The sequence below is a fragment of the Canis lupus genome, chromosome 38, assembly GCF_048164855.1.
Source record: "Canis lupus baileyi chromosome 38, mCanLup2.hap1, whole genome shotgun sequence".
In the NCBI taxonomy this organism is placed as follows: Eukaryota; Metazoa; Chordata; class Mammalia; order Carnivora; family Canidae; genus Canis; species Canis lupus.
In genome coordinates this window covers 5,301,394-5,327,799 of record NC_132875.1, presented here as the reverse complement: position 1 = coordinate 5,327,799, position 26,406 = coordinate 5,301,394, and the positions used below count along the sequence as shown (strand labels likewise).

At 51.1% G+C, this 26,406-nt stretch overlaps 1 protein-coding gene across 6 annotated transcripts in view; it reads right to left on the bottom strand.

Moving 5' to 3' along the window:
- PBX1 (PBX homeobox 1) overlaps positions 1 to 26,406 on the bottom strand; it is a 325,769-nt gene that overhangs the window by 278,910 nt on the left and 20,453 nt on the right. The window contains exon 1 of one of the 6 annotated variants that reach the window (XM_072814605.1): positions 3,584 to 3,752. The exons of the other annotated variants lie outside the window; for them this stretch is intronic. Coding sequence (XP_072670706.1) covers positions 3,584 to 3,737 — 154 coding nt within the window. The 5' untranslated portion in view covers positions 3,738 to 3,752. Of the gene's footprint in view, positions 1 to 3,583; positions 3,753 to 26,406 lie in introns of those variants that run through there. 6 annotated transcript variants of the gene reach the window in all.

Here is a 26,406-nt window from a genome sequence, read left to right as displayed (position 1 = left end):
CACTTCTCTAAACACACAACCAAAAGGAGGCCTGATCCCCAGCGATCCTGTACACACACAAGAGGAACCGTTTTAATTGAAAGACAGAAACATGAACGTGGCCCAAAGCTAGAGTGGGGGGGGGGAAGATGGGGGAGCCCAAGAAGGATCCAGTGAACAGCCAACCATAAAGCAAGAAATCCTGAAATCTGCATTAGAGGGGAGGAAAAAAACGGGGGGGGGGCATTTCAAAGTCAAGGGCTGGGGGTCCGAGGGAGACACAAGAAGGTGACAAAAAGACCCAGGGAGGCTTATGAAGCCGGGGCAAGACACCACCAGCCAAAAGTGTTGGCACGAAGATTAAAACGTTTTAATGGATAAAAGGAGAAGAAAAAGGATTTATGGTGAGAGAAAGTTCAGAAAATAGAAAGCCAGACAAATGTAAGCCAGCCTGACTGGAGACAGCATTCATTCTGCTGGTCAAACATTTAATTTGATTTTCTCTTCTCTCTCTTCCCCATCTCCCGGCTGGGCTTCTGGGCTTCGAGGGACAGGGGAGCATGCAAATGTGCTCCCCGAGGCAGAGGTCCCCGGCGAGGGTGGCGCCAGCCCCGGGACCCTCCAGGCCCAGGGGCCGGCCTGCGGTCTGTGGCCAGGCGGGGAACACGGGGACACGGCGCAGGGCAGGCTCCTGGTGTCTCCTCCCCTGCCACCAAGTTGTGGCTAATCCAATCATCGCTCCACCAGGAACTTAACCTCGGACAAAAGCTCTCCCCACCCACCCTAATCCAGCAGCAATTAAGGGAGCAGGCCCTCCGGAGACCACTGGGTCCCTGGGTCTCCGCTTGCTCAACTCTTGCTTTATGTGAACCTCCCCACGTTTTCTTTGGAGCTCAACAGGGACCCTTTGGACTACCCCGATGGTGCCCCGCAGTCCAAGTGCATCGCCCTTCAGAAGAGCTTCCCCACAGAGCCCTGGAAGCGGCCCCCTCCCGGGTTCAAAGAAAGGGAGGGGAGGGGCTGTGGACCACCCTCCGTCCCGGCCCCAGAGGCTCTAGTTATGTGGGAGCCTGCTGCTGGCGCCACAGCAAGCAGGGACACGGGGCGGGGGGGGGGGACGGCACTGAACCTCTCATGGCACCAAAGGAGACACACGGGCGGGCGCACAGGGCCGGGGCCCTTCCGTACAGGACACGGCGAACCAGGCCAACCCTCCGTCTGGTGTGCAGGCTTTGGGTCTCGGAGAGCCTCTGTCCCTGCTGTCACTCTGCCAGGAAACATCTGCTCCAGCACCTCCAAATCCCCTCTCCAAGTCCCCTCCAAGTCCCCTCTCCAAGTCCCCTCGCCAAGTCCCCTCTCCAAGTCCCCTCACCAAGTCCCCTCCAAGTCCCCTCTCCAAGTCCCCTCCAAATCCCCTCTCCAAGTCCCCTCCAAGTCCCCTCCAAATCCCCTCTCCAACTCCCCTCCAAGTCTGGGGACTTCCTCCCCTGCACCAACTGCCCGCTCCTCTTACTGTATCCACCCCCCTGCTCCCCCGGGGAGCTCACTGGGTGCTTTCCACTGCGCGACCTACTAAGGGCCCATCGCTGGGCTGGGTGCTGGGAACACAGCGATAAGCAGAATCAGGACAGTCCCCGCCCCTGTACTCGCTCGCCTTCCTTTTCCCTTCCCCGGTTCCAAGGCCCTTGCCAAATTCAACAGAAAGGTTATTTAGGTGGTTTCTTGAAATCCGTGGGGCTCACGGTGACTGGGCCAAAGAGCAATGCCCTGGAAGAGAGGTGGAGCGCCTCAGAGTGTCCCAGGATGCAGCTGGAAGGCCTCAGGGGGCCTCAGGATAGAAAGGGAATCTGGATGGATCCAGAAGGGTTAACAAAGTGGAAATGAGGATTTGGGCAACCTCCCTCCGAGGTTTTTCAGACTGTAATACAGGTCCCTTCAGGTGTGCCCGGCTCTGATTATCAAGAAAAGTACTGGTCCTCCTCCAAATCGGGTAGCGTGCTGCAGCACGGTGAGCTTACGGGCAACGTCCAACCAACACCCGTAATTTCATGTTCCCAGAGACTCGGTCTCTGGCTCTGAATCTATTATCACTTTCCTGGGGGTGGAGGGAAATTGTGCTAGGAGAGGCCTCCTGGAAAGTGACACCTCTGTCCCTAAATTTATTTTTTAATTAATGAGTAAAGGGGGATTTCGTGTTTGAAAAAAAATGTCTGTTTCCTATCAACTCTTTTCCCTGGTTTTCCCCCCAGACAATGGAGCCCCAAAGAGACCAAGAGCAGATGTTTTATATTTCAGGAGAGAGCAGTCTCCCCCAGTTCCTGAAGGATTCCTGGAATTCTTCTACTTAACAAAAATTAGCTACAGAGAAAGAATCATGAATCATGAATGGGAGCCCAGGGAACCTCTGGGAGCCAATCATTTCTTCCTCCTCCTGCCACCCCAAGTGCTGCCTGGCGCCTCCCGGGTTCCACGGAGAAACCTCTTGAAAAAAGCAAGGCATAGGGCCCTGCCCAGTTGCCCCAAGAGCAGGGCCTCGTTCTGTGCCCTGAGAAGCCAAGCCTCGTGCCATAGTCTCCAGAGCTAGAGGTGGGAGGCAGACCCGTGGACCGCTCCCAGCTCAGTTTCGGCTGTCGATCACTCAAATCAGACACATCTCTGTGACCTCATCTGTCCCACGGAGAGAACGGTCCATATCTCTCCAGTTGGAGAAATGCAAAGATCAAGTGAGATGTGCGTGTGCTCTCATAAGTACTTACACAAGTGAAAAGCATTTGTACTATGATCGTGGACATAGGGCAGGCCTTCTGCTTGCGAGGACTTTGAGCTGACCAGAGCACTCCTGTGCACGACGGCCGGGTCACCGAGACCTGACCTCCGCGAGGTTCTCAAAGGTCGCCCTTCCCTGGTCAGGCCCCTTTGTTTTGTTGTTTGTGGTTTTTTTTTAGAGATTTTATTTATTTATTCATGAGAATACACAGAGAGGAGAGAGAGAGAGGCAGAGACACAGGCAGAGGGAGAAGCAGGCTCCATGCAGGGAGCCCGATGTGGGACTCAATCCCGGGTCTCCGGGATCACGCCCTAGGCTGAAGGCGGCGCCAAACCGCTGAGCCACCCGGGCTGCCCATGGTCAGGCCCCTTTGAAGGCTGCTGCAAGCTTTAACCCTTCAACATTTATTCGATAAACATTTATTGAGTACCTGGCACAGGACTTGGCACAGGTTGGGTGCTCAGTAAAGATCTGCTGAATAATGAATGAATGAGTGCCTAATGCAGAGATGAAAAATACATGGCAAGTGGCCACCAGTCTCTGATCCTAAACCCATACCAGAAACCCTTAATGGACTAAGGCACTCTTGTCTGAAGACCTTGGACTCAGCTCAGAACTCCTACACTTGGCAGATGAAATGAAACCTCTGCCCCATTCGTGACCTAGGCGCCAAGATGAAAGCACGCTTTAACCCTGTTTCCACGGGGCTCACAAACGAATGGGAGAGAAGGACAGTGAACAGAAAAACGTAGCACGATCTACGTTAGGACAGAAGTAGAAGAGTCCAGAGGAAGGCCAAGGCACCTGGCCGTGATGACCTACGGTTCTCAAACTCACCTTGGCCTTGAAGATCCAGCTCCCTCCAGCGTCCCTCCCACCTCTCTGATGATCCTTTCCTTATCCCCTCTTCTGCCTGCACATTTTGGCATCTTCTGCCCCGGTTCTCTTCTATTCTCCCAGGACTCTCCTGTGTCTTCACGTTCCCTCCCATAACATCAGTTGCTATCCACAGACCGATGACCCCCCACACCTATGTCTCCAGCCCTGACCCTTCTCTCTGAAGCTCCAGGCATGTATTTCCGGGCTACTCATAACCCAGCTCATCCCCCTCACGGCTCTGTTCAGTCTCTGAGAAGCTTGGTGTCCTTCAAGCATTACTACTCACGCTTTCCAAACTAGAAATCCTTAGCTTTGGCATAATTGGACCCTGGTGTGGCCCTGGACTGTGGCCATCAGGATCACACGACTCCCCTGCGTGCTGCTCCGTATTCGGCCTCGGATTCGCCACACACTCACATTCTGTAGCTGCGCCTTTGTATCCCTCAGATCTATTGAAACTCCATGCTAACGTCACTCTGGAATCCTTCCCCAAAACCTCACCGCAGAGTTAGTGAGGCCGTCTTCTGTTAAATAAATGAGCTTGTAGATTCTGCAACTCCTCTCTCTCATCAAAGAAATTAAAGTTAGAACAAGGCAGTATGGACGGTTATGCAATGTCTTTTGTACAAAATTTGCAAATACCATCAGTCTCCATGCACAAATAAAGCATTAACTGTCTCATGCAGTCATTAAATAAAAATGGGAGCCCTTGCCATATGGCAGAGAATGTTCTAGGTGCCAGGACGGAGCAGTGAGACAAAGTCTCTGCTGTCACAGGACTTGTACGCAAGTCTCAAAGGAACAGCTCAGCCACACACCGAGACGCATCCTCAGCTTATCACTAAGAATTCTTTCTATTAAAATTTAATGCAGTCATCTCTAGCGGTTCATTTTGTCTGCCAAGTCCTTTATGACTATTTTGATAAGTTATTTATTCCGTATGGAATGCACGGTAGTAAGTGGATGGCATAGGCAAGAACTCATAGGACAGCAGAAGAGGCCACGTCCACCCCTGATGAGTTAAAGCTAACTCATTAGATCCTGCGACAAAAAGTCGTCACCACGCACAGGCCTGAAGGACAGGGCATCCCGGCACCAGGAGGCGTCCAGTACAGGTGACTGGTGAGTGTGCCAATGGATGGGCGGATGGATGAATGAATGAATACCAGGGTGGAAGGAGCCTCGGAAGTCCAACCGTAATCCTAAGTGTCGGGAGCACCCTGTGCAGTGACAGTGAAATGCAGACAGGTAAAGAGGCCAGCAGCGCAGCGCGGCGCGGCCAGCTACGACTTCCAGAATCCCAGGCTCCTCCTCAGTGTCCCCATTTCTAAAATAGGCCTAAATGAGTTCATGTACAAAGTCCTTCGCACTATGTCTGGCAAACAGGAGGTGCCGAACATTACTATGTTCTTCTTTCTTAGCTACAGTCCAGTTGCTAAACTGAAAAGCAGACCACGCTAAACTTAAAACTCCAAGCGTGTTAGCTAGACGTCGCCAGGAAGCGCTCTCAACCCAAGCTGTGGTGTATGTGCCTGTTCTCCGCACAATCTGTCATAAAGTCCTCTGTTTGAGAAGAAATGTGGTTTGTTTCTTTTTTTTTGGTTTTTTGGGTTTTTTTTTTTTTTTTTGGTAAAGCCAACCACACCTTAGACCAACTCAGAGGTTTGTTATCTCAAAAAAAAAAAAAAAAACCGTAACAAACAAAAAAAACCCTATTACCTTGCATGGTTACTATCATGCCTCTTAAAAACGTGAATGATACACTGAATGACACAGAGATTTCTTTTGGAAACGCACAAGTATTTTTGTGTCTACTTCTACAGACCAACATTTGCACACACTGGAGTTTCCTACAAAGTGGGCCTACCCCTTCCCCAGGTGACAACACGCCGGCGCTGCCCCCCCCCCCCCCCGAGCTACATCTGGCCAGCACGGCTAGGACAAAATTGCCTTCTCCTTCTCCAGCTTTAACTTTTAAAGCATGGGACGGGGCTGAACTTTCTCCACATTCTGTTTAACTTAGGCGGTTATTCAGAATTCCTCTCTTTTGCAAGCCACCCTTCCGAACTTGGCTCAAGAGAGAAAGCAAGCAAGCAAGTAAACACAAAGAGAGAAAAGGGAAAATGGGGGGGGGGGGGATAGAATCAAGTCTTCTGGCCCTGCCTTAGGCGGGGGGGGGGGGGGGGGGGGGGTGGAATTGCTGCCGCCTTCCTCGTCGCTTTTATTCCCGCTCTGTTCCCAGTGGCTACTTTTAGAAAAATCTGGAGGGGTGGGGGCGGAGTGGGCTGGGAAGAAGGAAGGAAGGAGATGGAAGATAAGGAAGGTGGGGAAGAGAGCTGCAGGAGAGAAGGAGGGAGCGCTGAAACCCGACACTCAGGAACTGGGGCCTGCGGCCGGCCTGCAGGACTGAACCCTCGCCAGCCCGGGAGGGAGGCCCTCCCCCAGCCCCTCCCTCCCCGAGGCGTCGAACATTCGGCCCCTAATTTACAGCCGGCGGACGGCACACATTCTCCAAGTACCTTTGGGGAACCTCTGAGGACAGAAAGAAATCTGAGAGAGAAATTAGGTACCTGGAGAGCTCCCCTCAAAGGCAAGAGGCCTTTCGTGCAAGTGAGCAATTTAGCACATTATGTTTTGTCTGTTGGGGACCCCGGGGGCCAGGCAGGGGGCCGGGTTGAGTGCAGGACACGGAGCCAGTGGGCGTCTGGAGGCTGCAGGAAGGGGCTGGGGGGGTTCTGGGGTGGGGTGGGGTGGGGTGGGGGGGCCAAGCACAGGCTCAGGGTCTGGGGGGGCCACGTGGGGCTGTGGGCCAGGGTGCAGAGACCCTTCCCAAACAACCAGGCCCTGTTCAAGCAATTCAATATACAAGAATATCCAAACACAATATAAAATACAGTCAAACCCCCGGAGCACAACCACACAACCACGACAGAGTCCTGGAGTGTGAACACAGAGGGCACATTTTCTCAAGGATTGGGAGAAGGCAGTAGAAGCCTAAAGTCTGCCCCCAGAACGGACACTGACCCCTGCAGGGGTGGGGGCCGTGGCCTGGAGGGTGCCCCCCCCCCCCCCCCCCGGGGCTGTCTCTACTTCAGCAAGCCTTTCCCTTCCTGCTCCTGTGTCCCCGGGAGCAGCACTGGGCTTCAGGAACCAGGGCCTGGGAACTGGTTAGGCAGCTTTCCTCCCCAGGCCACAAAGAACAGTCCACCGGCCAAAACACAGGTGTCCCAGGGAGAAGACCGGAACCCCCTTGGCCTCCAGCAGGAGAATGGGACAAGGGAGGCTAAACAGATTACCTTTTAACTAACAGCTTTACCTAAATGGATTAACAGTGAGGATTAACTTTCAGAGCCGGCACCACCGTTCTCAGCCAGGATGGGGAAGGAGAAGGCAGCCAGCTAGCCTCCTTCTCAAAGGCACTTCCCCTCCACCACCACCCCAGAGTCTCCCTGGAATGGGCCCAGTAGAAAAGGAACCCCACAAGCTAAGGGGTCTCATCGTTAGATTATCTAAATGCAATAGTTAATCTCTTTAAGGATCTTCAAGGAAATGCAGTGAGAGCTCAGGGTAAGGCAGGTGGGAGGGATGGGGAGAAGGGGGTACGCCCTGTCGAGGCCAGGGGGAGGCCAAGCAGCCATGCCCTGACCCCCAAGACTCATGCCCCTGCTTCCACAATTTCTAGTCCCATGTTCCCACCTCCTGCAGAAAAGAGCCGTGCAAGCTTTCCGGGCCAGTGAGATGCTGACTCCAGCACTTCTAATTCCTCTCCCCCAACCCCCAAAACCCTCACCACCTTCACATGGGCTTACCTGTCAGAGGGTGAGGCTCCCTGCAAAACCCCTTTAACTACAGGCCTCAGAGAGCACCACACAGTTACTTCTCTTCACTCTCCTTTGTGTTCCATAAGCACAGGAGGTTCCTTAGCTCGGAAGGTGGTTACTACCTAATGGAGAATCTGCTTAAATTTACTGCCCCATTCTGGTTTTCTGAAGGCAGAGCGATCCCTGAGTTTGCAAAACGCAAGCCATCCTTCAGGGGTGAAAATCATGACCATGGACCCAACAAGAGTGATCCTTCGGGATTATGACTTCAGCCTCAGATCGACCCGGGATTCCCCCTGGAGTGCACAGTGTGACTAGAAACAAACACGCACGAGATGGCACGAGATGGCCAGACCACGTTAGGGATGGAGTCTGTGGCCCAGGAACAGGCCCGGTGCTTTAACCAGTTAAGCTACACTGCACTAAATAGGCAACAGCGGTCTCCCAATCAATGGAAAGTGCCAGAAGTCTGTTTGCATTGTGTGGAGAGCAGGGGCTCAGGTTGACCTAAGTTATAAAGCAGTAACAAGGAAGCCTGGGTGGCTCAGCGGTGGAGCATCTGCCTTCTGCTCAGGGCAAGATCCCCGAAACCCAGGGATCGAGTCCCGCATAGGGCTCCCTACAGGGAGCCTGCTTCTCCCTCTGCCTATGTCTCTACCTCTCTCTGTGTCTTCCATGAATAAATAAATAAAACCTAAAAAAAAAAAAAAAAAAAAAGCAGTAACATGGTTTGGGTCCTTAATATTTCCATCATTTTAGTCTAACACTGCAGTGATGAGACATCTGGGGTTTGGGGTTTTTTTTTAGGACACTCCTGACTCATACATTCTACCCAAATTTTCCCATAAATACACTCACAATTATCAGGCCCAGCAGACAACATTGAGATTTAGGAAGCAGGAACAACCACACTTAATTATTCAGCATCAGGCAAGGTCCTTCAGATTGCCAGGGTGATTAGGGTCTTTCGCGCTGCCCCCAAACTGGCCGCTGTGAATTAAAATTTGCTTCGGAAAAGAACGGCTCATGAGGTCTGAGTTGCCTACACACGCTGGCTTCAACTTTTGTTGGCTTGTTTCAAAGGAGAACAGAAGCTTTTTAAGAAAAGGGGGGGAAGGGGGGATGGGGGCTGCACAAAGCCTGCTCTTTGCTCAGCAAACCAATAGGAAAAGTAAAATGAAGAAAGGACACCCGCCAGGAGGGATCTTCCAGTCTTCCAAACTCCAGCAGCAGGCTTTTAGAAAGGCTGCAGCTTCTGTAGTCCAAGCTTTCCTGGGCACTTCTATCAGAGGAGGGAGGAAAGAGACAAGTGTCCTCCCAACCTCCAGCATCCCCACCTCGGCCCGGGGCCCCTCGCCCATCCCAGGGACAGCCCCACTCCAGGCTGCTTTTGTAAGTCTTGACCCTCCCAAGAAAAATGATGGGTTTGAACTATTAACCCTTCCCCCAAAAGGGCTAAAATGAAGAAGAGGCCACTGATAAAAGATTCACATGAGAATACTGTAAAAAAAAAAAAAAAAATTATAATGATAAGAGGCTAAACATTTGTCCAGCAGCTCCAGACGGGCCAGAAGAAAGAGAAAAGAAACAAAACCACAGGCAGGAGTGGGCGACAGTAGAGAGACTGGGGTCAAGCTCAGGATTACCCAGTTCCAGAAAACTGGAGTTGACGCTGGTGACCGAGGAGAGAGCAAGGATGCAGTAAAGAGTGTGGTGTTGGACATGGAATCTTAAGGGATGGATGGAAAGGGGAAAAAAGAAGAAATCTCTTGATGAGCCTGCTGACTCTTCTTTGCTGCAAAAACCAGGAGGAAAAAGACCCAGGAAATGGAGTTCCATGTAAAAGAACACCACTCTGTCTATGGGCAGGGAGGAGTTGGTTTGGACGCAGACCGGGATGCAAATTCAAGCTTGGCCACATACCTGTTGAGTAACCTAGGTCAAGTCACTGCACTTTTCTGAGCCTCCATGTCTTACGTGAAAGGGGATAATGATACCTCTCCTTCGTACCTCCAGGTGGTTTTAAAGGTCAAATCTGATAACATAAATGAAGTGTGCTGTAAACTCTAAGTTACTACACAAATGTCAAGCTATTTTAGGTACCAGGCTCTTTATGAAAAATGTGGCTGCCCAGGTAGCCCTTCAAAAAGTCTGGAAGGATAAAAGGGGCATAGCGGAGCTGGGGAAGGAGGAGGATGCTGCCCAGAAATGGTAAGACAAATGACAAAAACCAGACATGAGCAGGTTCTCCAAGGACTTCAGCACGTAATGAGGGCTCTGGTCACCCAACTGAAGACCACTTGACACCGTTTGTTCATTAGAAAGATCTGAGTATCAGACTAGTTCACCTCCAGCAGGTGACCCTTCTAGGTCTAAGAGTGTATGAAGGCATCGGGGACGGTGGGAGAGGAGAGCTACCCCAGGATGCCACAGACAATGGAGGACTGGGGCTTAGGTCCTCCACTTTGACCTGACCCAATTCCAGCCTAACATTCTGCTCCGGGGACGCCCGGGTGACTCAGTGGTTGAGCGTCTGCCTTTGGCTCAGGTCGTGATCTGCCTTTGGCTCAGGTCGTGATCCCGGGGTCCTGGGATCCAGTCCCACATCAGGCTCCCCACAGGGAGCCTGCTTCTCCCTCTGCCTATGTCTCTACTTTCTCTGTGTGTCTCGTGAATAAATACATAAAATCTTTAAAATTAAAATTAAATTCTGCTCTGGGTTCCACCACCCTGTAGGGAGTTAGGGGGGGAAAAAGAAGGGGAAAAGGAAAAGAGAGAGAAAGAGAACCATATTCTTATTCTGGTAGTCAGGATACCTAAAGAAACAAATAAACAGACAAACACCAGAAACCCAGAATTGAAAGCCCTGCAGAAATGTACTGTGATCATTCAGATCAGTTTCTTAAAAGGCCAAGGCCTCTTAGGGGCCCAAAGTTACAAGCTACAGAGTGACTTTTCTAATGTGTCACGCAGCCACAAGACCCCAAAACAAAGGCCATGACAAGGCCATTCTTGAAGTCCTAAAACATGGAAGAAACTTAAGGAATTTATTAAGGAAAAGTGCATATGGAGTCCTGTCTTCAAGGCCACACCTTCAGAATCATCATAGTTGGGGACATCCAAAAGGGTGCAATTGGTCTTCCTAGGGCCATATAGAGAATTGGGAAATTCTTGCTTTTTGGCCAACAAATTTGCAAGTGTGGTAGACAATTACCTCTGCATCCCTCCCAAAACCTTCTTTATAGATACCATCAGTCCAACAAGTCAAGATGGTTCTACTTCTTCAAAGAACTATGTTGTATTTTCCAACTATCAACGCTTGATGTCACCATCTACCTTCGAAGGAGATGACCACTCTCTCAGGTAACCACCAACTCAGTTCCTTCCACAAAAGACAGGGAGAGGGGAGCCTCTTCCTGGCTAACTGGCCCTTTGGGGCCACATAAACCCATCTCAGCTGAAGCAATGAAATAACTGGCAGTACGTAGAATGCAAAAGTGACCACAAGTGGTATTTTCAAATTGTTATTTGCAATGACCAGTCCCCACTAGAAATCTGACATTGTTGGGCAATTTACACTATATATATACACACACACACACACATATCAAAGTCAAGACCAACAAGAACTCCCATCTCGAAGCCTGGGTCCTGGAGCATGCCCTCACTAATCCGCACAACGGCCAACACATCTGAAGACAAATCATTGATCCAAGTCAAGAAACCAGCCTCACAACCCAGATGTGCACTTATTTGCTATGTGGATTTGGCCAAGACACTACACTTCTCTGAGCCCCAGCTTATTCCTGGATATATGTTTGGGGATTTTTTTGTTGTTTTTTGGGGGTTTTTTTTTGGGGGGGGGGTTGTTGTTGTTTTTTAAGATTTTATTTATTCATGAGAGAGAGAGAGAGAGAGAGAGAGAAAGGCAGAGACACAGGGAGAGGGAGAAGCAGGCTCCATGCAGGGGGCCCGAGGTGGGGCCCTAGGCCGAAGGCGGCGCTAAATCGCTGAGCCACCCAGGGTGCTCCCTTTTTTGTTTTTTTTTTTTAATTTTAGAGAAGTTGAGCAACATAAGGGGAGGGCAGGGGGGAGGAAAAAAACTTAGAGCTTAGTATAGAAAGAAAATTAGTGGGAAACAGTAGAAGTCCAAAGAGTAACACCTTACTTCTCAAGACACTATCGTGTAGTTACTGAGATCCCTATTTGACACACAAGGAAACAGAAGCCGAAAAGTAAAAGGCTGTTTCTAGAATCAGGATGAATGAAACAGAAGCTTCTGAAATACCACAAACAAATGCTCTCTGCTCTAGATCCAAGTTTTTCCTGTACCATGGGCAGGGCAAGTCTGTAATGACATCACGGGGACCTTGAAAGTCGTTCAAGAATGCAAATATTGCACAGTAAAAACAGATCCTAAAAATGAACCTCCATGTCCAAGACACAAAATTACAGCCAATGTTTCCCTCGTATTTGTTCTTCCTGATTCAGTCTAATACTAAAAACTGGCCTGAAACAATGGGCCTTCTTTTACTGGGAAATTCTACTTTCTATTTTTCTAATCTACGTTCAGGGTACCATATTGGACTCTACCAAAGCTCTAGAAATTATAACCTTAGGAGTATTTTGTCAGCTGCATTTCCCTAGAATGTATTTTTCCTAGCCAGCCCATAGGCTAGGTGTCTCTTTCTGTCATTTTTTTCTTATGAGCCCATTTGCAAGGACAGAGTCTAATTCCGTGTTCTTTAGAGCACCCTTCACACCGTTGTTGATTAACACTAAATAATAATGATGTTTATAATAATGGCTGTCAATAATCATAACCATAACCATCATCACCATAAATAAGACTTCCCACTGGTGGTTTCCTGAAGCCAGTGAAAGTGAATATACAGCGATCGTACCGGTATGGAGATCACCTCCTAAAAGCAAAGCTGAGCTGGGTGGTGCCAATGAGCAAATCAATCATACATAACATGCCAAAAGTGGTGATTAATAAATGGCTCTTCTTCTTCTTCTTTTAAAAAAAAAAAAAAGACTCCCAGAGTCCTCATCCAGCCAGGTAACTGACCTTGTTTGCCATTAAGGCTGCTCAGTCTTGGCTTCAAGAGACATCATTCATGTCATCCTCAACTGCTTTACAGCCAGCTTGCCACCGGGGGACCATTTCCGACAAGTGCTCGACGGGCACTGCCCACTTGGCTCACCAGTGCAATGCCAAGGGCACTCGCTGCTCAGGGTTTCTGGGGATTCTTAGGGAGCGTCATGTCCAAGCGCACACAGGGTAGGGTGAGGCAAGTTGTGAGCGGCAAGGACCCCGCTCCACTGATGGGAAGTCTGTCCGACAGAAATACGGTGCATTTCTACTTCCCCTAGAGCGAGGACATGCTTAGCAATCGGAAAGCTCTGTCTGCCATTGGAAAGACTATGATGTAACTTTGGAGACAGGCATGGCACTCTCTCAAAGCCCATGGACAGTGGGGGCCCTCTCTAAGCCCAAACTATAGAGAACCAGAGGGAAGATGCAGAATTATACCAGAAACCAAGTTCTTTGGTCTTCATATTAAAGACCGTGCAGTGCATCAGGGCACCTGCGTGGCTCCATCAGTTAAAGCATCTGCTTTGGGCTCAGGTCATGATCCCAGGGTTCTGGGATGGGCTCCAGCACCTCCAATCAGGTCCCCTGCTCAGTGGGGAGCCTACTTCTCCCTCTACTTCTGCCCCTCCCCCTACCTGTGCTCTCTCTCAAATAAACATAAAATTAAAAAAAAAAAAAAAAAGACAGTTGAGGGCAGACAGTACAGTGACAAGGGCTCTGAAGGCAGATTTATTTCATTTTCACCACGTATTAATAATAATTCTGGTCTTCGGCGTCCTAACCTGCAAAATTTAACAGGTGAGATTTGGGTCATCCAATAAGGTAACTACCAGCCGTGGGTGGCACAGAGCCCTTGAAATAGTGGCTAATCTGAACTGAGATGCGTTGTAGGAGTAAAACCCATACCCACTTTTGATCACTGAACACTCCCCCCACAAAAAAAGAAATATAAGACTTCATTAATAATTTTTATGTTGCTTACAAATTGAAATAATCTAGCTAAATTGCGATATTCTTTAAAATTAAGTTCACCTGTTTCTTTTTGCCTTTTTTAACATGATAGTTGCACATTTTGAATTTCCTATTAAAATTCAGTGCTGGACTAGATGATCTCTAAAAGCTCCCCTGCAGCTTTTACATTCCCTGTTTCGTTCTGGGCTCTGGAGTGACTTTCCCACAGCAAGTTAGTAGCAGAAAGGATTTAAAATATCTTCCTTATCGAGATTCGGTTTCCTGGTTTCCTTATCTCTAAAATGGGGATAATACCACCTTCGACGTGAGATGAAATAGGAAAGGGATCGGAAATTGGTAAAGTGCCATGTAAATTAGGTTTATAATTATCACCCTGTCCTATGGCTGTCCAGGAGGTCCCACCAAGAAACAGCAACCTGGGGTGGCAGGGGTGAAGTAGGAAAAGTTAGGTTCTCCCAAAGGGAGAGAACATCAGCCTAACCCCAGAGTTACCCAGCGTGCAGGCACGTCAGGAGCCCTCAAGAGCCGCAGAGAGCCAGGGGAGAAGGCCACAGTAACAGGAAGAGCGTGGAAAGCACCCTGGCCCCCAAAGCACCAGGCACTTGATCCTTTACAGGAGACAGGATGGTGTGCATTGGCCTAGCATGAGCTTTAAAAAAAGCAAAAATTAGCAGTATTTTTACAAAGTAGTGCCTGCCATTCATTATTTTTTTAGCCTTCTCAACGACTTTTGGAGGTAGGCCAAATAGCCCTATTTTCACAGATTAAAAACAGAGAGGTTAGGTTACTTCCTTCGGTCACACAGCTAGTAACCACGAAAGCTGGAATTCACACCCACGTCTCCCTAACCTGATTCATTCTTCCCATGGGGCGGGAGTGGGGGGTGGGGAGCAGACTAAGGGGCAGACTTTGTCTTTCTAACCTTCCAGAGTGCAGTCTAATGCTTCTGAAGTAGCCTCGGGATCTGGGGTCCACCTGACATGTTGGAAAATTAAAGCGCAGCCACAGCAAACCACCCACGGTCAACATCCAATAAGATAATTGTGTCTGGATCTATAAATAAGTAGGTTGGGTTTCAAAAGAATGTGAGCGCCATGTGCTGCAGAGGCTGGGGAAGTTGGAGTTGCCAGTGGGGGTGGGGGCTGTCATAACTGAGGGCTCAAGAGACCCAGGGGGAGTCTCCGTCGTGGTCAGCAGGCAAAAGGGGTTGGGTGCGGCAGGTTTCGGGGGGACTGGCCTGCTGCGGGGGGTGCACTGGTGTGGTGGGAAGGAGGGGGGAGCCCTGAGGGACGGAGTTCAAAGCAGAGGAGGAGCAAGCGCTGACCTCTGGCAAGCCACCTAGGGCTGTGGGTCCTGTGCTGCTTTCCAACGTGTTGTATGGACGTGCCAGGCCAAGTCCTGCAAGGCCCTTCCTTCCTTTCTCTGAACAGGCTACACTCTGCCCCCAAGGCCTCCACCGCCCCCAGAGCCTCCACTGCCCCCAGAGCCTCCACCATCCCTAAGGCCTCCACTGCCCCCAAGGCCAAGGCCTCCACCGTCCCCAGAGCCTCCAACACCCTCAAGGCCTCTACTGCCCCCAAGGCCTCCATGGCCCCAGAGCCTCCACCACCCCCGGAGCCTTCACCACCCCCAAGGCCTCCACCATCCCCAAGGCCTCCACCACCCCGAAGGCCTCCACTGCCCCCAAGGCCTCCACTGCCTCCAGAGCCTCAACCACCCCCAGGGCCTCCACCGCCCCCAAAGCCTCCAACGCCTGCAAGGCCTCCACTGTCCCCAAACCCTCCACCGTCCCCAAGGCCTCCACCACTCCCAGGCCTCCACTGTCCCAAGGCCTCCACCGCCCCTAAGGCCTCCACCATCCCCAGACCCTCAAATGTCCCAAGGCCTCCACCACCCCCAGACCCTCAAATGTCCCAAGGCCTTCACCACTCCCAGGCCTCCACTGTCCCCAAGGCCTCCACCACTCCCAGGCCTCCACCATCCCCAAGGCTTCCACCACCCCCAGAGCCTCCATGCCCCCAGAGCCTCCACTGCCAGCTTTGGCACCTGCTCATCCAGATGAGCAACAAGGCACGACACCCACAACCACCACCCCGACTTCTTCTGTCCCGACCCTTGAGCATTAATTAAAGGGCCGTGGGGGGGCGGGTGGTGATCGTTAACTTTGGACTGTCAGGCAACTGGGCAAACTGGAAGCAGTTAAGAGCTACTCTGTGAATCCCTATAAGCTCAACCGAGAAGGCTGGCCCAGGCTGGCCCAGAGGTTTACAAGTCAGGTGAGAGGCCTCGGTTCCGCTTCCCAGGACACAGGCTGGCCGGACTGGAAAGGCTGCGTGCAGACTGTCACACGGCAGCCGTGAGCCCAGAGGGGACGGCGTGTGCTAGGATTCCCTGCCACCCTCTCTGGAACCGCAGACGTAGAACAAAGACCCTCCTCCCCATCTCCCTCCCGCTCCCCGACCCCCACCCCCTCCCCTGCCTTCCCCCAGCCGCATTAACTACTCAGAAACACAGCCACTCCACTCTAGACTTACTCAGGAATCACATTCTTAGAATAACTCATCAATTATACCTGTCAACTTGCCAAAAGTGCCACAGGGGAGGTGGAAAGTCTAGACTGCATCTAACTGCGGCAGCGCGGCACCCCTCTTCACGGAGGCCCCCAACTTTCTGCAAACGGCTTAACTAAGTTCACAGGAAACACGAATCCCACAACACGCAGGAGTCCCGGGCTGGTGCGTAGACCAGGTCACCCCACTACCTACCCTCGGGCCCGGGGGTGCGCAGGCCTCCCTCTCGCCTCTCGGCTCACAGGCTAGGAAAACTGCACCAGTCTGCCGACGGGCTGTTCCGCCTCAAAACAGCCGGGGTTAGGAAACGTCGAGAAGAAATGTCACCTTATTCCTTGCATGTGCACGCAAACGCATCGTCAATAAAAGTGCTGCCAAGAAAGCAGCGCCATGACAGACAGACTTTTTAATTAATTGGCAAGGATCATCGGTAATTAAAACATTTATTGGTAAGTTTATTCTCCCAAGCAGGCCACATAGCCCCCTGCCCGCGTACGCTGGAGCCTAGTTGGGAAGTCCTCTTTTTGTCCACCTGGGAAGAGGTGAGGCTTCAGAGCCTGCAACACCTGGGGGCCCAACTTATCCAGGATCCTAATTAATAGGGGTGTCTCTCCTTCCCACAACCCTCTTGTGAGCACAGCCAGCCCATAAAAACATCACTGGGAACGCGCCCTATCTCCACGATGATGCACATGACCATTCACTAAGCCCATGCCCGGCAAGGGGTTTTAGTCACCCTGTGCTTCCGTTCCCTCGCTTGTTAAAAAAATGACGATTTTAAAAAATAAAGTTCATGTCTAGTAATTTAAAAAAAAACAATGATTTGCACCTCCCAGGACGCTGCGTGGGTTACATGAGCTCATCGACACGAGCAGGCAGGGAATGCACAGGAGACTCCATTCGGGCCAGAAGCCTAAGCCGCGTTCACCTTTTTAACCGAGCCCCCCACACACCCCAAACACAGCCCCGCAACAATTACACTCAGGCCTTTATTCAGGTCCACGACTCACTCAACAAATCCACCGGTCAGGAGGAGACACAGAACCCCCGGCGTCCTGACTCCATGGCTCAGTTTCCCCGTTCGCCCCCACCAGAAAGAGCTCCTGAGCCCCCTGTTGACCCACCCCGCAAGGGCCGGGGGACCACAGCCCCTTGAGCTCCCTGCGATTCTGACGACTTAGGGGGAAGAAGGGGCCAAGGGTCTGATCACAGCGGCAAGCAAGATCTCACGTCGGTCTGCCTTCCAATTTCGGGCTCACCCCAAAGGATACCTCTCCCCAAGGATCACTCTCCCGACAATCCCGGGAGGCTGGGAGCCTCCGCAGGAGCCTGTGACGCAAGCAGGAAAGGTGAGGGGGCCCCCGCTAGGGTCTGGGCAATGGCAGGAGGGCCGTCCTCTGGCCTGTCCCCTCCCGGCTGGAGCTGGCCCCGGTGCTCCGGGCAGCGGGCACCGTGAGACCTTGGTGGAGTCACTTCACCTCCCTGCGCCGCCGCCCGCCCTGGGAACGGGAATCCGGGAATCCGACAAGCATTCGTCAGGGCCCCTTCCCGTGCTGACAGGTGGATAATATCACCTCCACCCTAAATGCCTCGCAGGGATGTGAGAGGATGGATGAGCCGGCATTACAGCCAATATTCGACTCTCCGGCAATAAACAACTCACCTTTTGGAGGTAAACGGGCTCTTTCCAGGGCACCAGGGGATCATTTAGCACTCTGGAAGAAGTAATTTGCTCTATGGTCCTCTGGTGTCCTGAAAAGTGTAATCCACCTCCAAGAGGTGAACCCTTCACTCCCAGAGAATTTGTTTCCTCGCTGCAGGATCAGAAGGCTTCAAGGCTTTTCCGCTTCAGGAAAAAGCACCCCAGCTCTCCCCTTCCGGCCTCTCCTCTGCCCCCCGCCAGCCGCCTCTCCTCGTGGCTCACCCATGCCCTCCTCCCTCAAACAGAAACCAGATGAACCGGGGAGCTCGGCAGTGTGTGCCTGGGGAAACTAAAACAAAAATCCTTTCTGGGGCCGCCCTCCTCCTGCCTCTGGCCTCCCTCCGAGGCCGGCCGGCCTCCCTCCCTCCCTCCCTCCCTCCCTCCCTCCGGAGGCTGAGGCTGCTGAGGCTGCCGAGGGCCCAGCCAGTTAATGGGAACAACCCCCCTCTCCCTCCCCCCACGGCCCCTCGCCCGGCTGGGTCCTCAGCATTTGATTCCTGTCTGTCACTGAGTGATGAGGACAAAGGGTGAGGAGTCAGGAAAAGGTCTGCGCCACTTTGTTCGGAGTCTGGATGCGAACTTTGGATGAACTCTTCATCGGGGAGGGGGGCTGGGGAGGCCGGCGTGGAGAAACCCCGGCTCAGGGCTCAGGCCTCAAAAAAAAAAAAAAAAGATCCTCTTTAAACAACGGAAAGGGGGGGAAAAAAGGAAGGGGGGCTTCAGGGGATAGAAACAGCCTCCCTCAGCCCCCTTAGAGGAAAAAAAAAGAGGGCACGGTGGGGGGAAAGGGGGTGTGCTTAAGAAAACAGAAGGCCGGGACAGCGCTCTCAAACAAGGCTGCTGGGCCACACCGTGGGCTTCCAGCCAAGAGCTAGTTCTGCTTCCCCCCCTCCAGCCGGCTCTCTTTCTCCCTCGATGTTTCCCCCCCTAAACCAAAGGGAATTCCTAATAAAGCCACAGTAGACTGGTGGAGGGCAAAGGGAAGGGAGAAGGAACCCGGGATGGGAAAAGACAGCTCCCACTCACGCTTCCTGGAAACCCCCAATGACAGACGTGCCCCCACGCACGTGAAGCCAAGAGCACGCGCCACCACACGCGCGAGCCCAGACACGTTAGGCCCCGAGGCCCGTGTGTCTCTCCCCCACCCCCGCCGATCGGTGTGTATGCGTGGGCTTGCACGTCCAGGCTGGGTTGGCAACTGTTCCTGGATGACTTTTACCCCCCTACCCTGGAGTTTTCAACAAAAAAAAAAAAAAAAAAGGAAAAAAAAAAAAAGCACCATGAACATACAGTTGGAACCACGGCAAGAGCCAGTCTGTCCTCTTTGTGCTCAATAAAACCCAGCTCAAACTCTTTCACCTCCACTTACTATCGATTTTTCTATTGTGCTCTACAGGCGTGTGTATCTCACTCATCAGACTGTCTTTCATTCGGCGAACCTCTCTGACCACATCTGGACGTGAGGCTTTTCAGCTCCCGGTGATGGGTATCCCTGCTTCCTTCAATTATTTTGCGCCCGCATGCGAGCAGGCACTCACTTTGGGCCTGGCCTCCGCCCTTTGGTCTCTGCCTCCCAGGGTCTGGATTTCGGTTCCCAAAAACTCAGGTGTCCTTCCGGGCACGGGGCGCTGAGAGGTGCCGAGGCCTCCCTGCACCCCTGGGGCTCCTGCCCCTGTCCGCCGCATCTAGGTCTTCAACTTAAGCCACCTGCTGGGGGCTTCACACTCCCAGGGCAGGAAGACACAACATCTGGCCCTTGGGCTCCCCACCTCTCCCGGGAGCACCCCCGGTGTGACATTTGAGGCTGTTTCCCCCCAAGCACCCGAGCCGGGCAGCTCTGTGCCTGTGATTCAAATTCACAGAAACACTGTGACAAACACAGGCGGCAAGTTGGTCCAATGAGATGGGCCTTCATCACCTTCTGGAACTAGTAAGTGAATCTATTGAAAACCTCACGTTCTGCATCCCCATGAACAGGAAAATAAACTCCACACGTGGAATAAGCGGGCCTGACGTCCTTGCCCTCAGAAAATGGGACGCACAAAAATCAACAATAAGAAAGGCAGGAAAAAATGCCCTCCCCGTTACAAAAGTATCCGCATCGCAAAAAGGGCTCTTCACCCTACAAAGGAATGCCCCAAGCCTCACCTGGAGGAGCCCTTACCAGTCACGCCAATCTACCCCCCTCACTTAAAGAGGAAGGAGCCAAGACCTCGAGTATAAGCAACTTACCGAGTGACCGACCACTGTCCGCCACGCCATCCGGCGTCCTGTCCACCATACACGCTTCCAGGAAGCGAAGGAGGGTACTCAGGCCGGGGACACCGTGAGCCAACAGCGTGCACACACGTGCGTATGCGGGGGGGACGGCCAACACAGGTCCCCTGAAGACACAGCTGCAGGTGTAGCATCCTGGCCCCATGTGGGAAGCCAGGAAAGGTGAAATAAAGGGACACACACACCAACACAACCACACGATGAGCCTCACGTGCCATCTCCCTTGCCAACATGGCTGTGAGGTGCTAGGAGGCTGATATTCCAGCTCCATTCTCCAGACAAAATCCCAGGGGACAGCGGCCACTGTGGGCAGGTAACCTCTACTTTCAGGCCCCCAGGGCCCCCCACCACCACCTAACTCCCAATCACACCCCTCTGTCCCACCGTCTTGGGGCCTCTGCTCTACAACAGTGGCCTGCCCTACCAATTCCACGTTCCGCAAGACTTCTCCGTCTACACCGCGTTCTAAATCAGCCCTCCACCAGCCTGCCAGTCCGTGGCTTCTTTCCCTTGCTTCAATTCTCGGTGGGTTTGAGAACTCACTTAAGTTGCGCTGTGAATTTACAGCTTACAAAGCATCTTAAACCCCACAGCTCCCTGGAGATTCACAAACACCGTGGAGGTGGATCAGGGTCGGTCTGAAGAGTGTAATCAGGGCCCACACCATGCATGCCCGCACCAGGAGCGTGCATGGCTGGCTCCAGGGTTACCGACCCACTCAGCACTACCACAGGCCACTGGCTGGTCCCCTGCATCAGAAGGCTGCTCCAAATGGGCCTGCATGTTTCCATATTGCTTTGGAAACAAAGAAGGAAAAACATACATTTTGCTGACCACTCACCATGCACCTGGTGCCATATTGGATCCTCGCTCTTGCAACAGGGAGCTAACAGTAGCATCCTCACCCGCGTGTGAGCGGCTTCCTCTAGGCCAGCCACGAAACACACACATGTGCATCTTCTGCACACAACACCTTCTGCTCTTTTTGTTCCTATTTGCCTGGATATACGTTGGAGCCGTAACTCCAACACCATAAACTCCACATCATAAGAGGAGGATGTTGGGTATTTTCCGATTCGGTTTGACATGTGGATTTGCCGATCAGATTAGAGAAGTGACCACCTAGGGGCACCTGGGTGGCTCAGTGGTTGGGCATCTGCCTTCAGCTCAGGGTGTGATCCCGGGGTCCTGGGATCAAGTCCCACATCGGGTTCCCTGGGGGAGCCTGCTTTTCCCTCTGCCCTTGTCTCTGCCTCTCTTTATCTCTCAAGAATAAATAAATAAAATCTTAAAAAAAAAAAAAAAAGAAAAGAAAAGTGACCACCTAGATTTAGGATTCTCTCAACAAACCAAAATATTGCCCTAATCAGCAAGGGCAATATTGACATGTGCTGTACATGTCTCCCCTGTGGACGTGGGAGGTGGGCTACCAGATTCCCAGGTGGTTCTTCTCTTTGACCTAGAACCCCAGGAAGAGACCATTTCTTGAACATTTGGTTGAAGGGATAGATGTCTGTCTATAAGCACTATCTACTCGGGGAATGTCATAGGAAACGGGGGAGGCCATTCATTGAAACTTATTTTGTTGATCAATCGCACAAAGGGTCCTTATTCAAGAAAACTACCACCCCTGAGCATCAAATGTAAAGAACAGAGTGTACAAACCGAAAGGCAAACGTCTCTCAGGGAGACATACAATGTTATTAGCCCCCACGATGCCCAACTTGGGGTGAGTCTTGGCAACCGAGAAGGTCACAGACAAGTCTTAAACAGACCGTGGTTTCTCCAGGGGAGAACAGCCACAGACAAGAATCAAAGGAACTGGTTCTAGCGGCCTCCAGACCAAGCCTAAGGAAATCTCCAGAACATTTTAAATGGGGGCACTTGGATGGCTCAGTGGTTGAGCATCTGCCTTTGGCTCAGGTCATGACCCCGGGTTCCCTGGATCAAGTCCCATATCGGGCTCTACGCAGGGAGCCTGCTTCTCCCTCTGCCTGTGTCTCTGCCTCTTTCTCTCTGTGTGTGTCTCTCATGAACAAATAAATAAAATCCTTGAAAAAAATACAGAACATTTTAAGTGTAGCAGAGTCCAGTCCACCCACTGCCCCCCTTATTGGAGCTTCACTTTCCAAGATTTCGGGGACCCCAAGGTTTAGAAGCAGATGAACCTCCTCCTGGTGTAGAGCCAGAGGGTGCCCACGGTGACCGGACACTACACCTTGATGCCTACGTCAGCCTCTCGCTTTGTCTCATCACGGAGGCATTTTATCAACTGGCACGGGTGACTACAGGACCACAAGATACTCTGAGAAACAGAGAGCACATTCACGAAATCTTTATTACAGTATCTTGTTATAATTGTTCCTTTTATCATTAGTTGCTACAGTCAATCCCTCACTGTGGTTAATTCATAAGTCAGACTTTGTCACAGGCATGCCCGTCTGGGGAAAAACCTAAGTTTCTGTGGGGTTCAGTACTACCCAGGGTTGCAGGCATCCAGCTGGGCTCTTGGAGCACATCCCCTGTGGGTTAAGGGGCGGGCGACTGTACGTGGCCCCAAGGACCCACTACCCTCCTGAGAGCCCACAGTGTGATTCCCTGTCTAGGACCACCCTCCCGCCACCCAGCGCCACCCCCACCCCCTCAAGGAGGCTAAGTTGCAAACCAGCAAAGTTACTAAAGCAACCGCAGGACCCAACAGGGGCTTCTGTTTTTCCCTCCGAAACATCTAAATTGCACAGGGATTGGGGGAAGGATATCCCCAGGGAGTGACCCTGAAAAGTGACAGCACAGTTTGAGATAGCACAGACTCCCCACTAGGAATTTTCACTGAGGGAGGAGGGGACCGGTGGGAGGAAGGTGGGGGTGATTCTCTCTTCACTCATCCCCAAGGACAGGTTTAAATTACACGTGCTTAACTGGGGCTGGGGGGGGTGGGCCCAGAGAGCCTCCTGTTCAATTACTTCCCCTGCCTCCTGGTCTACAACCTCTTTCACCTTAAGAAAAATCCCACTCTCAACTTCTTGAGTTTATTTGTATTTATTACTATTTTTTTTAAGATTTTATTTATTCATTCATGAGAGACAGAGAGAGAGAGAGAGGCAGAGACACAGGCAGAGGGAGAAGCAGGCTCCATGCAGGGAGCCCGATGTGGGACTCGATCCTGGGACTCCAAGATCACACCCTGGGATGACGGCAGGCACTAAACCACTAAGCCACCCAAGCATCCCCTATTATTAATTAATTATTATTATTATTATTAATTATTATTATTATTAAATGGAGAAATCCATTTCTGACATTTCGATGGAACCTGGACAAAACATTCAACATGCAAGGGAACCTGGACAAAACGTCGGCACAAGCAAACAGGTGGCTCGACTCTTGGGAGAGGGCAAAGAGCAAAGAGGAGGCTTTGCACATGGGAAAAGGCAGGGGGACAAGAAGATGGGCATGAAAGAAGGTGCTGGAATCTGAGCCACTGGCTAAAGCAGCAGCTGGCCCTCCCACCTCCGCCTCTCCCACTGGAAGGTTGCGTCTAGCCAGCTTCCTACCTCTGATTATCACTTGTCTTTACACGGTTCTCATGTGTCCTGTCTCACGCGCTCCCCCCCACCCCCCAGCCACCCCCACGATACCCCGCGCACACCTTCACAACTCCAAGTCCAACACCGTAACTCAGAAAACTCAGACTCCGAGGAGCCACCCGAGAACTCTCTTCATTCAGTGACAAGTTGATTTCAACCAGAAACCTCCTGGTCTCGGAGCACGGGGTTTGGAGCACTTCACTGGAGTGAGCCAGTAGATGAAGGGGGGGGGGGGTCCCCACCCTCTCTTATCCTCTGACACATCCCGGACGCACACACGTAACATTCACAAACTGGCAGGCGCACAGCAGGTAGTAGTGATTTTGCAAATGATTTTTTTGAAGATGCTAAGTCTGAAAATAGAACTAGGTCCAATTTAGATTCAGATGAATTACCTATGGCTCCTTTTTCCCTTCTCTCCCTTCAACTGATATTTACTGGACATCATATATATTTTTGCACTGTGCTAGGTGTGCAAAGCATGGCTTGCTCACGAGGAGTTTACCATCTGGAAGGGGAAGTTCACAATCTTAGAGAAAACTCAAATCATCTTTTTTCTGGAAACATTTGAGAGCAGACAGTGGGTTGGGCACTAGGCTACATTAAGGTCGCCTTCAACGTCCTGATCAATGCTGCCCTGGAATCCTCTCTTGCTTTCCTCCCGGGAGTAAAATATTTGAGGACAACATCCTCCTGTCTTGCATCTCTCATTGCAGGCATCCATCCTCTGCTTTTCAAAAGTTTGCATTGAGTCACTTCACTTGTTTTACAAAGGTTTCACTTATTTGAGAGAGAGCATGGGGAGAGGGGTGGCACAGGGAGGCAGAAGGAGACTCTCCGCTGAGAGGGAGCCTGATGCAGGGCTTGATCCCAGGACCGAGATCACAACCTGAGGTGAAGGCAGATGTTTAACCCACTGAGCCACGGAGGTGCCCAGAGTCACTTTACTTTTACAAAAAAACCTGTACTAGTACCTGTTTTTGCAAATTGAAAGAAATCCAAAGAGGACTTACACTTTTGCATAAATTAATTAATTAATTGATTAGTTAATTAAAGCAAAAAGTGAAAATACCCTTCAACTTTAGATTTGCAGTGAGGGTTACAGAGGCAGCATGCACCTGGACTGCGAAGGGCACCCCCCAGCCCCTTTCCGGGACCCCCAGTCAGCACCCCAGCAGCAAGCCACCAGAACTCTGACCCGTGCCCATGAGCACCCGAGTGAGCTTCGTCCCCATGTATTTTGTGCATCCTTGCATCCCTTAGCAAGATGTGTCCCAAGGTATGAGAAAAGGCTAAGAAAGTCTGAGAATGCTCAAAATTTTTTTCCATATAAAGTGATGGTAGTTGGGATGCCTGGGCGGCTCGGCGGTGGAGCATCTGCCTTCAGCTCAGGACGTGACCCAAGGGTCCTGGGATCGAGTCCCACATTGGGCTCCCCGCAGGGAACGTGCTTCTCCCTCTGCCTGTGTCTCTGCCTCTCTCTCTCTGTGTCTCTCAGGAATAAATAAATAAGTCTTTAAAAATTAATTAATTAATTAATTAATTAAATAGACGGTAGTTGTTTCTTTGCTTTGGCTTAAGAGTGGCAGGACACCCTACTTTCAGATCATGGGGAAATTGGCATGCCTAGCCTAGAAGTGCCTGGTAAATGTTTTTAAACGGAAGGAAGGAAGAAAGGAAAAGAGGAAGGGAAGTAAAAAGGAAAAAATTCTCCAGTGCCTGGGTGACACAGTCAGTTAAGCGTCTGGCTCTTGGTTTCCTGGGGTCCTGGGATCGAGCCCTGGCTAGGGCTCTGCACCCAGCTGGGAGTCTGCTTGGGACTCTCTCTCCTCTGCTTCTGCTACCCCTTCCCCTACTCTCTAAAATAGATAAATAAATCTTTAAAAAAAAAAAAAAAGTAAAACAATTCTGGTCAGTGTAGTCATGAACAACTAATAATTAACAAAACTGGTAAAAAGCCAGTTCCTTGCTCTCTTCACTCTTTTTTCACAGGTACGGCCCAAGGATCCTTTGCTCTTCGTCTTAGCACCTGTTTTCTCTGTGGCCACCTGCCCCCTCATTCATGGGGGCCTGGGGTTCAGGGAGGTAGAGTTAGTTTTAGCCAAGGCCCAGGACCCTCTTTCCTAAAAGAAGATGGAAGTGAAAGAGCAAACCTGTAAGACAATCACCTCTCCTCAGACCCCAAAACTCTCAGATGCCCTCATCATTCTTGTTTCCACTTCCCCCCACCCCCTTCCTGGCTTACAGATCCCAACACAAACTCCAAAGGGAGAAGCCAGCTGTACTGAGAGCGTATTTTAAGCAATCTGATACTCCATTCCACAAAAGAGAAAATGTTCGTGCCTCTATTACACAGCACTTATCCAGCCAAACTCCAACATACCTCTGAGGACGGAGCTATTCCCAGACACCCCATAAGTAGCCTCAAGGGCAAGCACTTCTGATTGACCCCTCTTTTTAGTAGCAAGTATTCAATAAATGCTAATAAATTGATTTATCTCCTTTTTGGATAAACAGAGAACACAGCCTTTCAATTCAATAAATATTAACTGAGTATCTCCTGTGTGCTGGTCATAGAAGTCCTGATCATTATTTTTCCAGAAATTCATTAATCTAATGAAGGAATCAGATCATAAGCCAGTAACTATAATAAAATCTGGTGAGTGCTGAGGGACTTTATATATAAAGGGCTACGGTAAAATATGAACTATATAACATTTTGCTTATGATCTCGTAGAGGACAACATCTATCAC